The 17,513-nt window shown below is 37.4% G+C and overlaps 1 protein-coding gene across 2 annotated transcripts in view; it reads left to right on the top strand.

Moving 5' to 3' along the window:
- Lrp4 (LDL receptor related protein 4) overlaps positions 1 to 17,513 on the top strand; it is an 872,950-nt gene that overhangs the window by 312,484 nt on the left and 542,953 nt on the right. For both annotated transcript variants that reach the window (XM_081751909.1, XM_081751908.1), the window contains exon 2: positions 16,878 to 17,345. In XM_081751909.1, the coding sequence (XP_081608035.1) occupies positions 16,878 to 17,345 (468 nt within the window). The remainder of the gene's footprint in view (positions 1 to 16,877; positions 17,346 to 17,513) is intronic.

The following is a 17,513-nucleotide window of genomic DNA, read 5'->3' as shown; positions in this document are numbered from 1 at the left end:
TGTCTATGATGATGATGATGATGATGATATGTATAAAGTTGTTCTCAACGACACACAGTGGTCGGAAACTCGGAAAAAGTGGACAAAAATAGTTTATTCCGAATCTATGGAAGTTGGCAGACGTCTGTCTATCGTTCTGTACGTAATTGTCCTTTCTAAATCGATTGCAACCACTGCGAAAATGATTTGATGAACCCCTGCTGCAATACGTGCAGTTATATATACAGGGTTGTCCAAAAGTGTAGAAATCCCTCGCATAATGTCAAATACTGCAAAATATAAACAAAGGAACAATCTAGGGGAGTAATAAAGATGAGGAGTAATTGGGGAGGACACATAACAAAAAAATCTACCATCTTCAAATCCACCATCGTCAATCATACATACAGTTTATAAATTGAACACATAACATGTTGACGCATTATGTGAATTGGACGTCGCTAGCCAGTACGAAGTTATGACAGGTGTTAATATGCATCCAAGAAGCGGTTATAGGTTCAACGTGCTCTCTCCAGGGGCGGACTGGCCCACCCTGCTACCCTGCAAATGCAGGGTGGGCCCCCCAAACAGGTGGGCCCCCTCCACTAATTTTAAAAAGATGTGGTCAATTAAACCTACCAGCATCAAAAATATGGCAGGGTAACTCCCGCAAACTTGTGTTTTGCATAAAAAAGACGTAAAGTTAAACTTTCATGAACAGATCTTATTCTTCACGTTTATCGACTTGAAAATGTTCCGTCTATGGGACAATCAGGCCCTAAAACATTGCGGGGTTTGTTATACAGCAGCGGTTAAAAACGAGCACGTTAACTACTACTTTTTTAAATATAAGAAACACAGTAGATTTCAGGCTGTTATTGGTTTTGGATACCATTGCCTACTCCGGTCCTTTTACAAGCCGGCGAGTGGCGATGTTTTAAAGAAACAATAGTTTCGTAGATATTGTTATTGTGGAAAGTGGAGGTGGAGCCGGAACGCTTTTGAACTGCATTGTCGATATATAACGTGCCATATATTAACAGCAGATGAAGCTGTCACTTCCTAATTAAATTCACGTCCATCACTGGTGTAATATTTTTCGAATGTGAATTTATATCTATGTATTTACTGTGACAATAATTACATCTATTTACCTTAACATCTGCACTAGTGCATTCAATTGGGATCTGTAGGCCTATGGATACATTGGAATCAGCTGAAGTCGGAAATTGTGAAAAAGTGAACCAGGAATTACGTCCAAACGATTCAATACCTGATCAGCTTCAGTCAGAATTAGCAGAAGATCAGTTTGGAGATGAACTATTCGATAGTAATACTGAAGACGTGTTTCGTCAAGGAAAGTCGAATGAAACTGATAGCATCGAGTTACAGATTTGTCCAAGTTTGTACCCCCTCTCCCTTCGGTTTTAGAGAAACTCAGTTTCCTTAAGTAACATCCAATTCAACCCACGGAAAGTCCTGATGTGATTCTTCCATTCAAGCCTATGAAAACATATTATCGTACTACTTCAGATAACACTACTGAAAAGAGAATGTGGTTTTCCTATTGTATGGAAAGAAACTTGTGTTTCTGTTCTATTTGCATGGTTTTTGCAATTGACAGCGAAAGTCCATTTGTAACAAGCCAGAAAATCACTAAGAAACATTTCTATAAAGACCTTACAGTTCATGAAAATTCAAAAGTACATATCAATGCTTCCGCAGCTTATGTAATGGCCACTAGAAGTGCAGATATAAATACACTTGTAGATAAAGGTCTCATGGACAGAAGAAAAGCTCAAGTTGAACTGTGGAGAAACATTTTGAAACGTATATTGGATATAGTTGTTTTTCTTGGATGACAAGGACTAGCTTTTCGAGGGAAGCGCGAAGAAGCAGCCGCTGATTTCAACAACAAAAAAGTTAATCATTGGAAATTTCTTAGAATTGGTTTTATTGGTATGCAAGTATGATGATATTTTAAAGAACCATGTTTCAGAGGCGATTATGAAGAGTCAAAACAGAAGATTGCGCCAAGACAAGTGTGGTGAAGAAAGTTCACAAGGAAGAGGCTCATTAGTAACCTTTTTGTCGAAGACATTTGTCAAGAAGTTAGTAACCTATCTTGTTCTTCAGATTCAAACTAATGGTGTTAACGAAATAAAGCAGACTGGTGGATTTAGTGTTAAAGTTGACTGTACCCAGGACATTACTGTTATTGAACAGTTAGCATTGGGTGTTCGGTATGTGCTCCATGGTGAAGTAAGAGTGAAACTTCTGAAACTAATTCCTGTCAACAAAGCTACTGGACTGGGTCTTTACGAACAGATTGAACTTAGTAAGCTGAAACTGTCAACATTGCATATTGTAGGCTGTTCTTTTGATGGTGCAGCTAACATGAGTGGCCAGTATAACGGTGTCCAAGCATAGCTCAAAAAACTTAATCCGAATGTTCAGTATGTGCATTGTCTCGCGCATGTTCTAAATTTGCTAATGATAAATGCAACAGAATGTTGCAAAGTCGCAAAAGACTTTCTTGGGTTACTTCAAATGACAGTTACTTTCATCTGCGATTTATATAAAAGAATGCAAGTGTGGATTAAGTACAATGAAGAAAACTCAAGTGGTAGATAGCTACTTCGCCGATTACAAAAATTAAATCTGACAAGGTGGTGGAGTAAAGATTGAGCTCTAAAGAGTATCTTGGATGATTTTTCGACACCTTTGCAAGGTCGGAAGAGGTTTATGACACTGCTTCAATGTCTACTCACTATTGTAAGTATGAGTGATTTTCAAGCAGAAGTCACATTTAAAGCCAAGTGTTTGGTTCAGAACTGGTGTAAATTTGAAAATATTCTTGTGGCTTTTGTTTTCAGCCAACTTTTTCGCCTATGTACACCTACTTCGCAGTATTTGCAAAAATCTGGTTTGGATTATCTAACGGCTACAAAAATGATTTGTACGTTACAACCAGACTTAAAGCAAAAACGGAACGTGTTTTGTTCTATTGAAACTAAAGCTATGGAGTTTGCAAAGGACTTGAAAAGACAATTGAAGGATGCAGGATACGATGTTGCAGTTGAAACTTCTCTCCTTGCAAAGTAGCAACTCTTCAAGCAGACGAGCTTTCCCATGGTGAGGCAAGAATTTTAGATTCTCCATTAAAAGTGTTTCAGATAAACGTTTTCAATGTTATTTTCGATACTGCAATTGAGCAATTACATTCTCGGTTTATCTGCAATGATAGTCTCATGAAGGACATTGCATGGCTGGATCCTACCCGTTTCCATGAGATAAGTACTTTACATCAGCTCTCAATACTCTACTACATTATTGCAAAGTGGAAAGAGAACAAACTCAAGAGAAACTGCTCCAATTTTCTGGTCATTATAGGGACTATAATCCACCAATATGTAAAAAGCAGGATATTTTAAGAAATGAGCATGGCAGCGAGCAATATGCTCATAGTAGTGAAAAATAGGAAAATGAAGAAGAGGAAGATAATGAAACTGAGAGTGAGGAGGAAGATGAATGGAAATGCAAACCTGCAAGACAGTGTAAAGTGTGTCTAGTTTGTGCACTGCACCTGCTTCACGAATTAAATCTTTATGGTCCATTATATCCATCGTTGTATAAAGCGTATAAGTATGTTCTAACTCTATCGTGTACCCAAGTATCATGTGAAAGAATTTTCTCGATTATGAAAGTGATCAAAAATCGGTTGCGTTCATCGCTTGGACAAGATTTGTTGGAAGACTTTATTCTTTTATACATAGGGAGATCATATACGTTTGATTACGACACAGTGATTGACAATCCTGTATCTAGCTCCAAAGAATTAGATAGATATTTGAAATTGTGATGGGGCATAATGAAGATATTAATATTAGGACACATTTCTGGCATTCATATTAATATTATATTATATTAGGTTACAGTATGCAATTCAGTAGAAAATTTCAACCAATTTGATATTAGAACTGATTTATGAGGAAAGAAACTTACATTATTTCTGTCAGTGCTTTAATTATTTAGTGTTTCAAAGTTGACTTGAGATTAGTTTTTACTTATTGCACATGTATATATTTTGGGTTTTCTAAAACATGACAATCATTTGTTTAAATAAATTGTTTAAATTCATTACATAAAAAACAATAGCACTATATAAATAACTGAAAGCACCAATTCCGGTATTGTGTGTGTTTACAATAAAAAATGATAATGCCAATTACACACTGTATGAGTTACTATTAAAATGTTCCTACTTGAGATTTTTTGTAATTAATGTTTTCCTTTTGTATGAATATATGGGATACTATTTATGGGTTCGAAGATGGACTTTTATATGTAATACAATGCCAAGTACATTTTTTACATTTTTATACAGTGGGCCCTCATTTCAGTTTAGCAGGGTGGGCCCTATGGTTGCCAGTCCGCCCCTGGCTCTCTCTCTAATTGTATGTGCAGCTCATAAAAGGACGGTGTAAAACAAATATGTTTAGCCTTAGAATACAAAATTAAAGTTCATGGTTTTACAGTCGCACCATCTACGAAGAAACTCTAATACTTACTGAAATGTAATTTAGTTCAGGATTACGTAGTTTCGGTAAGATTAAAAGATTCAGTATATACTACTGCACTGACGTGTAATATACAGCAGCTCCACATTACTGATAGTTTATTACTGCAATATGTATGGGGTTTTCATTACAACTTTGATTCAGGGACGGAGGGCAATCCAAATTACGTACAAGACAATATGCTCTTTCCCTTTGTAAGGCTCAGATAACGGATCTCGATTGCAACCACAACACCATTACTCATCACGCATTTCCAATTAGATGGGGCTGAGCAGTGGCGGATCTAGGCCAGGGCCGGAGGGGCCTAGGTCCCCCAGTTTTTTCAGTGACAATTTAAGCTATTATTTATATATTTTTGAAAGTTTACATATACCTACCATAGTCTGGGTACTGGCTGCCCCTCCAGTTTTTGTCTTCTAGATCTGCCACTGGGGCTGAGTCCTTCAGCTGCACTTGGCTGCAGCTACTTCCAATGTTCAACCTTTGTACTACTCATGGTCAACTCAATAAACCTTATTTTGCACGTAAGCAAGGATAAGCTTAGACTGCAGAGGTAGTAACATCAGCGTACATGTAACTTTTCAGTGACACTAACAAATTTATCAAATCTAACACTATAAATGATATGACAATAACAAATAAAACTTTTCACTAAACACACAGTATTTAAGTCCAATGTACTATTCAAGCACTTTCATCGACCTCAGAAACGATATAAATGGTTAAAACATATATTGTTTGCTTCAGTTATTATTGATTTTTCGGCACTTTTATTTGTTCATGTTTATATGCATTTTATGAACAGCAAAAATATTCCTATGTCCTGAAACTCCGGGTTTGGAAGCAGAAGAGAAACTTATAATCAAATATCAATACCGATTTCATAGGCGTCGAAGTTGACAAAATCGATTTTTGACCGCTTTTTCTCAGTTTCCAACAACTGTGCGACGGTCCAACGGTAGAATATTTTCTGATACTTCATCTCGTGATATCACTATTAATTAACACTTCATTTACTCAACACACAATTGTTGCAAAAATAAAGATCTGTAGATGCCCAATATCATTTGATCGTCTCCAGCACCTTTTAATATTACTAGAACAGTGGTAAAAAGCAGAATGTACAAATATGTGTTTATCCTGTATATAAATTCGCACTGTTGAACCGTTTGAAATGAATTTTGGAACGGAGTTAGCACTTGGCTTATCCCGGATTTTTATCATGTCAAGAACAGGGTCAAAAATGTGCCAAAAGCAGAGTAGCTCAGAATTCAAATTACGCAGAGGAAACTTGGTAGAGCCTATACAAACTCATTGATAAAAGTTTACACCTGTTCTAGCATTTTCGAAAATTTCCGCTTCTAAGATGAGAATGAGTAATTTCTATAGACCCTATAATATTTTAGTTCCCGTTTTGTATTCAAAAAAATGACAAAAGTGACGAAACGTTTAAAATGAATTTTTGAACATATTTAACACTTGCGTTGAATTCGGTTTTTGTCGTTTCATTCTGATTCAAATACATGCCCTAAGGGAAAAAGTGGGATTCAAATAAACTTTTCATACATTTCCCATAAACCTATTGTTCTCGTGCGTAGAACGGGTATTTCAAATAGTCTCCTATTTGCAGAAAACTGTTTTACATATAACTGTTAAAATAATTTGTTCACAGAAACGCATCTTCGCGGTACAGTTAAATAGGGTTATTGAAACGCGGCCGTACTTTAGTTCCTTCTACGGGGCAGTACACTTTTTTAGTATTAGACTACTACTTAACCAGTGTACAGATTAAACTTGTTTGATATACGCTTCATCTTTTCTCGAGATCTTGCCCGTTTCTTCCGACTTCTTTTATTCTTTTATCGTTCACTTGCATTGTCGCAGCTCTAGTACGCGAGCGGAACGTATTCTTTTCAACTTCAAGATTAACAGTATGCGAGCGGTCACACATGAATAAACAACAAACATATGAAGTCTCTCTTAATCTTTAACTGCAGACAAATCTATAAAGGGTAGCAAGTACTTGAAATAGTCGAGACGAATTATCTGGCCCAGTTTATTGTAAATCAAGTTTAAAAAAGTAAGTTGAAGGCCGTCGGTGAATTTAGAACTACAAATGCTGAAAAAAAAGATTGACGGACGGACTCACGAGGTATTATATAGTACGACGAGCGTCTACCAAGTTACAAAAGATTTTGGAGACACATCACATTTATATGAAATGCGAAAAATATAACAAGTTTCTGTAACTTAGTCAGATCTTAGACTATTTTGTACTTTGGTCACCAATGTTAAGTTTCCATATACACCCTTTTGTGCACCCAACACTACAGTTGCGTGCGCACATAGTCTCTAAGCATTTTCTCTTTTCGTACAATTTTGTTGTACGAAAGACAATTACACGTTGCTATTCAGTGCTTACGTCTTCATCACGTGTAAGGTTTGGTGACCATTTCCTAACAAACATCTCCAAAATCTCTTTCGTATCCTGTTCTGAATTACTCCTTTGACTTGTCTCACCCTTGAAGTTTCTTCTAAGTGATATAATGTTAATAGGAATTTTCCATTGAGAATATTATATCATTGGTATTTAAGAACATGTTAAACAGACGAAATTCATATATTAAACAGACGAAATAAACGAAACATACTTAATATACGATATAAGCAATTGGTAACTTCTCAATTAAGAAGGGGAGATCGACCGTCCTTTTAATATCCCATAGCATAATTAAATGTGATGAACTAACAAGAGGAATCACATAATATTCAATAAAAGAAAAGAAAAAGAAAAATACAACAATGTGATTATACGGCTGTTACAGCATTTAACGATTTTCTTGTTAACGAAACAATACATTTTGTATTACGTAGTTCAAGTAGCAAATATACTGCTGAATTTATCCGCATTTAGATACGCACTTAGCTGTTATACCTAACGCAATGATATCTTGCTTAATTGATCTGAAGTTAACAATAGATGTCGTTACTTCTTTCATTACTACAAATTTATACTATAAAATCAAATGCTAATATTATTCATAGCTTGGGTATTCATAGTCATACGTTCCGTTGTGTCCCGCCGGTTTACATTTTGTTCCAATTTTCAGTCGTGACATCTTTTTCACCTATTCTATTTGTTCCCTGTTCTTATTGCAATACTTTAAATATTAATTTTGGTATTACATGTTTTTTTATAGGCCTATTAATAGCTTCATATGTCATCTTAATTTATAGTAGACCTACATTTGAATACACGTTAAGCGTGCGACATACAATATAATCTTTAAATCTAATTATAAGATGCATGTCATTTTTCTAACCATAATTACTGTGTGCAACAACAATGAAATAAAAATGACTCTTCTGGTACTTTCTAGAACTGAAAAGAATAATTTTAAAAAATCTACCACTTAAATGTTTCGGTTTGGAACAGCAGATATCTAGTATTCCTATTCATAATTACTGAGATCACGTTAGTGGGCTTTTTTAACATTGTAATATTAGTATGTCCATCCGTCTGTCCGTTACTCCACACGATAATTCTTGAACAAAGGCGATTTATTAAAATTCTGTTCTTTGTAATAGATAGCAAGAGCGATTATCTGTTTAAGTTCGCATATTTTCCGTCGACCATGTCATCTGTGGTGCGCTATATCTATATCACAGTTTCTACTATTAAAACAAAGATGTATAACTGTAGAATGCTAGAAATTACACATCGTACCGTTAGATGACAGCCAGCAGCGGTTGAACCGAACGAAATTGAAACTTCTAAGCTTGTTCCTTTTAACTGTTTTTATGAGAGTTTATTTGTACTCATTGTTTAGTTTACATTACGAAAGGAGCGCCTTGCATTTCTAATCACTTTGCCCTTTGGAATTGTCTTTTTAAGATAAAAAATTTCTAGCGCACAATTAAGATTTCGGGCTATAAATAATATTCTTTATATGAGTTCTTTTTGGAAAATTAGAAACAAGCTCAGATTACACTTTGATTATAATAGTAATAATAATGTATATTTAGAACGAATGTGCAAGGTAAATGTTCATTAACCTGTAATACGATTTAAAACAAGGTTAAAAATAACAGAAAACGCATTCTTTCCGATATCTGAAATACATTTGAACAAACCATTTATTATTTGTTATTGAAACACCTCTAACCTTATTTGGTGGAACTTGGAATTAAACCAGGTATCATGTACTCCAAACGTAACTGTTTCGAAAACTTTATTGCACTTCAGTGTCCATTTTGGAAAATAAAAAATTTAAGAAAATCTTGTTGTAAAAGATTAGTCGAAAACTCACATACTCCTTCGTCTGGTCCTGTAGGAACATCTCGGCTACACAATACTAGTTGCACAGCAGTTTTCTTCAGGAATAAAACCAACTTTTGGATGATTGATCTAACAAAAACAGTAGCACATACTGTAGTGTTACCCTAATGGAAACATTTTATCCCTTTTTTGTCATTCTATCTTCTCACTTTTTTTTTTTTACTTTTAATTTTTTATTGTTGTTTTCTGAGGCTTCCGCACTCACTAAGCTTCCATCTCAGCATCCACTCGCAACAACTGAATGATGAATTTTTTATTAGCCAAAAGAAAGAAATGCTGGGCTTTCCACACGACTTTTTCCTTTTGCTTAAGTAGTGAGGCGTAGATTGTAGGAAAAGTACTGCAGGGCTATAAAACATCGGGAAACTGGATCTCTGGTCCTAATAGGAAACAAGGCAGCAATTTCATATAGAATAGAATATGGAAGATTAGATCACATAAAAACTTAAAGCCTAGTTATTAATATTCTAATGCTGATTTCTTAACACAGTTCGATTCTTAAAAGTATGCGTCTTATTAGTACAAAATCTTTGCAAGTTGAAACCAGTCATTTATAAGTGTTCCTTATGTAATATATTAACATAAGATTTACAAGAGTTACTTACTTAGTCGAAGATACTATAAATCTAGTGCCACTGGCCTAACTTAACAAATATGTAACGAAATTCTCGCCACTTTCGTATCACAGATTAGTTTTCTTGGGTCTATGTATAAATTACTTTTGTACTTGTGTCCGTAAAAGTTTTCAGTCCATTTTATATAAAGTTATGAAACGTTTTATATATATAAAAAACAAGAACTTAAACAAGTTCACATATATAGCCATCTTGTTTAAATTGCTACAAATAATAGAGACAGTATAATGTGCATTCGAAATGTTCCGAAACTTTGCAGTGCAACCCCTGTGCTGCTATGCAACCATCTTCTTCTTGTTCACCTCAACCGTAGATTGGTGGACAACTTTCAAACTTTTCTCTCGCTTGGGAGAGTTCTTTTATACTTTGATAAGGTTTCTTCTTCGTAACTGCATCTAGATATTCTATCCTTGGTCTTCCTCATCCTGGTTTTCCTTCTCCCTTTCCCTTTATCAGCACGGTAATGCAATCAGAGTACCGAATAAGATGGCCAAGCATGCTGTTTCTTCTTTTTCCTATTATCTTCATGATCTGTCGTCCTTCATTAGCTTCCTTTAGTACGTCTTTATTCTTTTTCCTTTCGGTCCATGATATGCGCAACATTCTGCGCCAAACCAAATTCCAAATGCTTCCAGCTTGGGTATTTCAGCTTTTCTCAGTGTCCATGTCTCTGATCCATAAAGCGCCACGCTCCATACCAGTGTCTTAATAGATCGTTTACAGAACGTCCAGCGACACATTTCTTGATGTTAGTATTCCTCTTTTCCTATAGAATGCTTGTTTAACCTGCGCTATTCTGGAACTTACGTCTTTTTCACTTCTTCCGTCGAGGATATTAGACTTCCTAAATAGGGGAAAGTCTTAACGTCTTCGATTTTCTCTCCATCTAGCCATACATTTGCCTCTTCCTGTCCTGCTCTTGTGCCCTTTATCACTTTGGTTTTCTTCTTATTTATCTTAATTTTGCATGTTTTCTCCAGTTGGTGTTTGAAGTTTGAAAGTGCTTCCTGCAAGTCCTCATCGTTCTCCGCTATCAATGCTATGTCATCAGCAAACCTTATTGTGCTGAAAACCTAACCATTTACTTTTACGCCTGTCTCGTTTTTCTCAAAGAATTCTTTCATAGCCTCTTCTATATAGACGTTGAACAGCAGAGGTGAAAGTCCACATCCTTGCCTCACTCCTTTACTTATTCTTGCTTCCTTCTGGATCTCTTCCTATAAAAGCTATCTGTTTCCTATAAAATTGGTATATTATGCTTCTGTCTCTGTAATCCACTTTCAGATTCTTCAACGGTTTGAATATGATGTTCTAATCTACGTTGTCAAAAGCTTTCTCTATATCTACAAATGCTATCACAATTGGTTTGTTTATTCTGATGTGCTGTTCCATGATCAACTGTAGACTCAGTATTGCTTCCCTTGTTCCCCTTTTCCTCCTGAATCCAAACTGACCCTCCGATAGCCGTTCTTCGATTTTCCCTTCTATTCGTTGTGCGATAATTTTGCACAGTATTTTTGATGCATGAGAAAGCAAACTTAGCGTTCTGTGTTCTTCGCATTTCCGTGCACCTTTCGAAGTCTCTTGGTATTTTTCCCGAGATGTACATTTCATTAATGAGATTAAATAGTTTCTTATTTGTTGCTATTCCGAGATTCTTAATCACTTCCGTTGGTATTTTATCTATTCCTGGGGCTTTACCATATTGCATTTTTTCCAAAGCATTGCCAAATTCGCACTGTAAGATTGGTGGTTCTAATTTATTTTCATCGATATCTTTTTCCTTCTCTATCCCTTCTTTGTTCACTCTGTTTCCTTTGTAGAGTTCTTCAATGTATTCCTTCCATTTTCTTGTTATCAGCTCCTCTTCTGTTAGCGTTGTTCCGTCCTTGTCTATGATAATGTCTGTGCCTTTCTTTCTTCTCACCGAACTCTTTTCTAACCTTTCTATATACCGTTTCTGTATTGCCTTTGAGTATATTTTCCTCAATTTCTTTACACAAGTTGTTTATCCAGTTTTCTCTGGCCTTCCTTACTTCTCTGCTGATGTGATTTCTGCATCTTTTGTATTTCTCTTCTTTGTTTGTTTCCTTGAACTGTCTTCTTTTCTCCATCATTTCCAATATTTCTGCTGTTATCCAGGGTTCTCGTTTCTCTTCCTATGTGCTCGTCAGCAGCTTTTGTAATCCCTGCTTTCATGGCTTCCCATTTTGAGTCGATATCATCTGCTAAATCTACCTTAAATGTCTCTTTGTCTGTCACATTTGCAAATTCCTTTTTCATGTTTTCATCTCTTAGCTTGATTGTGTTTCATATGATGTTTTGGTGCTACCACTCGTTTCCTCTTTAGTCGGAGTTCGCTCTTCTTAAAATCTAAATTATGGTCTGACTCTGCTCCTGGGTAACTGTTACTGTTCTTCACTTGATTTCTAAATGCTTGTCGGACCAGTATATAGTCTATTTGATATCTTTCTTTGTCTACTGGTCTTGTCCATGTGTATCTTCTTCTTAGTGGTTGCTCGAAGAGTGTTCGTTACCGTCAGATTATGGCTTTTGCAGAACATAACTAATCGTGCACCTCTAGCATTCCTTTCTTCTAGGCCAAAATTTCCAGTTACATTCTCTTCTTTGCCTTCCCCGATTACTGCGTTCCAGTCACCCATGATGATTAAATTGTCCTGGTCTTCAACTTTCATCAATACTTCTTCTATTTGCTCACTGGTTTCTTCTACTTCCTCATCTGTGTAGCTTGATGTAAGCATATATATTTGGATTATCGTCATATTCCTCGGTTCGGTTGCTATCTTCAACGTTACTATACTTTCATTGTATTTCCAGCTGCCTATAACTTACTGTCCTATCTTCTTATTCAAGACAAAACTGACTCCTGTTGTACCGTTTACAGCTCCTGAGTAAATCATTCTGAAGTTCCCGCTCCACATGTCTTCTCCATCAGACAACTTCGCTGATTCCCAAGATATCTATCTTCATGCGTTCCATTTCTTTCCTCAGGTTTTTCAGTTTTCCACACTGTAACAGCGATCGCACATTACATGTTCCTATCCTGCAGAGTTTCGTTTGGTGACGACCGAGGAAACCCTGCTGTGTTTCCCTCCACTGCCGAGGTCGACCCTCTGTGAAACAGTAGTGTCGTATTCCCTAATATTACATTATCTTATTTCTGTTGTTTTTTTAGGGACTGAGTAAAGTGGTAGTGGTGTCCCAGGTCCTTCCACTTCGCAGTGAAACAGCCATAGAGGATATCCTGTCCCTGCCTGTTTTTGTCTACATCTGAGCCTTACCGATGTCAATCATCTTCAGCCTCAGTGTGATAATGGTTGAGCTGCTGCCCACTACTATAATATCTCTTTTCGTCTGGCTCCCACCCCTAAAGATCTGTACGGCATGGGAAGCCCTCTGATAGCGAAGCCATCTCCGGCATAGCTCTTGGGATCATTAGAGCACGCAAGCCCCCTCACCACGGCAAGGTGGAGATATTGAGGAAGGGTATGCAACCATAACTACACTAAAATATATATGGTTATCTATAAGCATGTTACTTTGACGTAATTAACACAGCATCCGTTGAGGTGTTTCGTAGTCTTGCTCCAAAAATTACCATCAGATCCTTAAAAAAACGCAGAACCACCAGGAAGTGACACTCTTTGGAAAAAGAAAAAGAATATTCAAAATTTATGCACCTGTGTCGAAGTTATGCGTAAAAATGCTAACAACATCCTCTACATATTATACATATTCATGCATGCATTAACTATTTGTTCAGATGGAAGGAGTCTGCAATGCATAATGTCCTGAGTAATTCACTGATGCAGTGATTTGAGAATTTAATTCATGTGGCCGCAAATAGTGACAACACCCGTAAGTATCTTTTATACTTCCATTCTCGTCACACGTGAGATCTTTGCACAGAAAGAGATCTTTTCCCTGACGAGGCAACAAACAACACTAACATTTGCTTATGTAACTTTTTGAGCTGCATTCAACTCATCTTCCCACTTTATATCGTTTCCCAAGTTGTGGAAGTGTTGGTGAATGGCTCGTGCACTTCAATTGACTGCTTCTTTCCATCTCTTTCATGACTAGCCATTTCGGCTTCAATGGCTTTTTTGAGTTTAGCGTTGACCACGAGTTGTTGATGTATGTCGAATAATTCACCTCCGTTCTTAAAATTGTTAAACCACAGTTGTACTGTCCGCTTATTTACCACATCTGTATGTACACTTCCCGGCTCACTAGCTTTGGTTCATAGTTCGAGTAACCACTCAACATTTGCATTGTATCATTAACACCACTACTACTTCGTCTGATTTTACAAGATATACCAATCATTGTAAGAATCTGTAAGAATCATAGGCGAAGAGGCCTGAGACATCAAGTTGATTAGAAGGCGAGGCGAGTGGTAGATACCGTAAAATCATTTAAGGTCCGGTATTAACTCAAATTTTGACATACGCCTATTGGTTATTTCAACGACGATATAAGACTGGACCTACAGTTTAAGGTAAAATCAATTTGTGTAATTGAAATGGGCAGTTATTTAAGGTGCCACGATTATTGTAAATGATGATGGGAGTATTGAAGAAGAAGAAATAGTGAACTCATCACAAAAACTATGTATACACAAATCATTATCAATATAATGGAAACATATGGAGTTGGAAACATGTCAGATGTCTAGGTTGGCAATGGTTAGGCGACGGTCGCAGTTGCCGAACTATTGGTGGTAATGTGTTAGACGTCTGACTGAGCAGTAGAACGACAATGTGCAGTGAACTGAGCAGGTGAAGGTGGTGTAAAATGGGCGACCTCCCTGATTTCCAGAGTTCGATTGTTTGCTCTCAGTTATGTGAAGCGAGAGTGAGAAGTGTGTTGGGTCAGGGGCGTCATTTCCGACTTCGCTTGAGGGGAGCAAGAGTACCACTGACGTAAGACTTTCCCGTTTTGTACTAATATATTAGTAGACAATCGATTCAAGTATACGTAAACCTCAAACTCTTAGGGGGGCAATTGACGCTTCCTGCCCCCCCTAAATGACGCCCCTGTGTTGGGTGTGTCGCGAGGGACAATGACCAAAGTAATAACGACCTACAAAACTCACGGCAATACACATCGGTGAAAAGGAACAGTAGTGGGAAGAAAACCCTCAGTGACGAATCCTTCCGGGTATTAAAGCGATTTGTCACTCCGAATCGTCGTCCAACTGCAGTACAAGTGTCGGAGAGACTCAAACATCACCTTCTACAGCCTGTGACCGGGTTCCACGAGCGAAACCGCTGATAAAAGATCATGATACTTTAGTACGACGCCAATGGTGTTGCGAACATGCAACGTGGACCGTTGATGATTGGAAGAGTGTGATATGATGGAATGAGTCATTGTTCACCTTATTTCAAAATGTCGGCGGATTACCAAAGAAACGTATGGTTCGTAGTATCTCCACCCAACCTGAAAGATGGTGGCGGCTCTGTGATGCTGTGGATAGTAATATCCTATTTTTCCGTGGGTTGGGTATAGTGCCATGCCGTGGAAAATCAGCGCCCGGGGCGAGAGTATTCGATGGTGCTCCCCTACATCTATATGAATGAGGTCGACAGACCAGTCGTGAAGCGCCACCATGGTTGGCGCGAAGCGCGCTAAAATTTTTACAAATAAACCCTGCTTTTCTGGATTTTTGAGCACTTTTTATTACTTTTTCCTTTTATACCTTTTCTTTTTATCTCCCGAAATTTGCTCCTCGTTACTTCGGCACCCGGGGCTGTCGCCGTGCTCACCCTCCCTCCTTTACGGCATGGTACAGAGTGGGTGCAGTGTTGACACCGATCACGTCAGTGTTTTAGAAGACCATGTGGAACCTTGGGATGAAGTTAACACTTTCCCTGGTCCTCCGCATCAATCCCGGAATAGAATGTAATTGAACATCTGTGGTCTTTCTTCTTATTTTTTTTTATTTGTAATCACAAATCCAGTGAAGATTTTCTTCTTCCTCTCTCACTGCATGCGGAATAGTGTAATATTTCACGTGCTACCATTTGCGACGTCTATAACGTCTGACTTTATTCCATGCCGCAACTGTATCCTGAGAGAGAAAGATGGTTCAACGTTATATTAATCTCAGATGTTCTATTTTTTTTATTTTTTCAGTTTAATGTTGCACGACTATGCCGCTTAGGCTAAAAAGACTAAGATTAAGACAAATGAATAATAATTGAAGAATGGTGGAATGAGAATGTGGGAGAAAATCCACGAACATGATGTTGTCCACCATTAATTTACTTGGCTAGAGATCGAACCAGGAACCCCACGCACCAAAGGTAAGCGCTCTACACTGAGCCACTGTGTCCCTATTTCTATTAAATTGATCAGGATTTGTGTATATACACAGGGTGTTCTGGAAATAAACCAATAAATTTTGCGTACGTGTTCAGGATCTCAATACGAGAAAAAAGTTTATCAGTGACTTTGGTCGGAAAAGCATAATTACGGAGGTGGGACCAACTTAAGGTAATTAGTGAATGATCCCTGGGTTATCTACACTGAATAAAACAATCGACAGACTTCGCATACCTATTTAGAACCTCAATACAAGAAAATAGTTTATCTGTGAGGTGAGTCGAAAACGCGTAATTATTGAGATGGGGGCCAATTTGAGGAATTACTAGTTATACTCCTAGCTTCTAGCTAGTGGTGTCATAGGAGAATTTGTCGGACCTTCTCTTCTGTTTGCAGATAATTGGTTTGGTGTCTTAATGGTTTCTTGAAGATGGAACTCAAAAGGGTAGAGTTTTTCTTTGCTGATTGTGATTCGTGTGATTTTTTTAGGATATTTTCTTACTGTTAATGACATACGAAACTGTTGTTGAGGATATGTGCTTGCCCCAGTGCAATGAGCCATAATTTTGCAAATAGGGAGAACTTTTTTTGTTTGTTTGTTTTGAGCAAATAACATTTTCCTTTGTGTAAGTAGCAAAGTGCTCTTCGTGGGAACTAGCGAAAGAAATGCCCATATTGACAGCAATTCCAACAATTATTTGGCCATTGATCACTCTTTGATTCCATTATCTTGTATTCTTCAGTTAGATGAAAAAATCAGTTTGTTTGTTGGAAATTCAGTCGCATTATCTCAGTTGCCTGATGCTGTCCTTGTACAGATTGTTTCTCTAAATACAGCTTATTTTGTACGTTGATGCCTTTCATAAGATCTCCCAGGTCCAAGACTTAGTATGACTATTTCGGAATTAGATTTTTAGGACCTATTTACCCTACGATTATTTTTGTCATTTATTATTAATACATGTCTTAATACCTTCTTGTTTATTGTTGCAGGAGATGCTGCCAAACAGAAACAAGAAACCAAGACTCTGAATCCAGCTTCAAGCACAAATGTAGTTCCAACTTCCAATACAAGCTATGCTTCTAAAAGTGCTACCAGTCACCAGCAGCCGTCAGGACAATTATCAGAAGAGGAGATGGGCCCTGAAGAGACTTCCGTGATAGAAGCTTGGCCCCTGACTCCTCGACCAACGGTCACTAAACAAAACGAAGCTAACGAGACTGCTTCTGATAAATGCGTGTGCCAGGCGACGGAATTCGCTTGCAAGCGTTCGTGTTCGTGTATTCCTAATACTTGGCGTTGTGATCGTGATGTGGATTGTGAGGGTGAAGAGGATGAAATTGGCTGTGAGGAGCATCAGTGTGAGGAGGTAGAATGTCCGAATGGGAAATGCATCAATAGTGCGTGGTTATGCGATGGCCACAGTGATTGCGAGGACGACTGGGATGAAAGGGACTGTGGTAAGTCCTACTTTTTAATACATTTTTCTTATATTGTATATTCTGAAGTGGATTTTAGAGTGGAAAAATCTCACTAATATATTTTAAACTTTTATGATTATACTAAGTACTAGTATTAACATATTTAATAAAATACTACGATTAGACATAGAGAAAGAGTATGAAATT

The sequence above is a fragment of the Thermobia domestica genome, chromosome 3, assembly GCF_964235325.1.
Source record: "Thermobia domestica chromosome 3, izTheDome1.hap1.1, whole genome shotgun sequence".
In the NCBI taxonomy this organism is placed as follows: domain Eukaryota; kingdom Metazoa; phylum Arthropoda; class Insecta; order Zygentoma; family Lepismatidae; genus Thermobia; species Thermobia domestica.
Note: the sequence above shows the minus strand (reverse complement) of the source record. Positions and strands in the feature narration are given on the sequence as shown.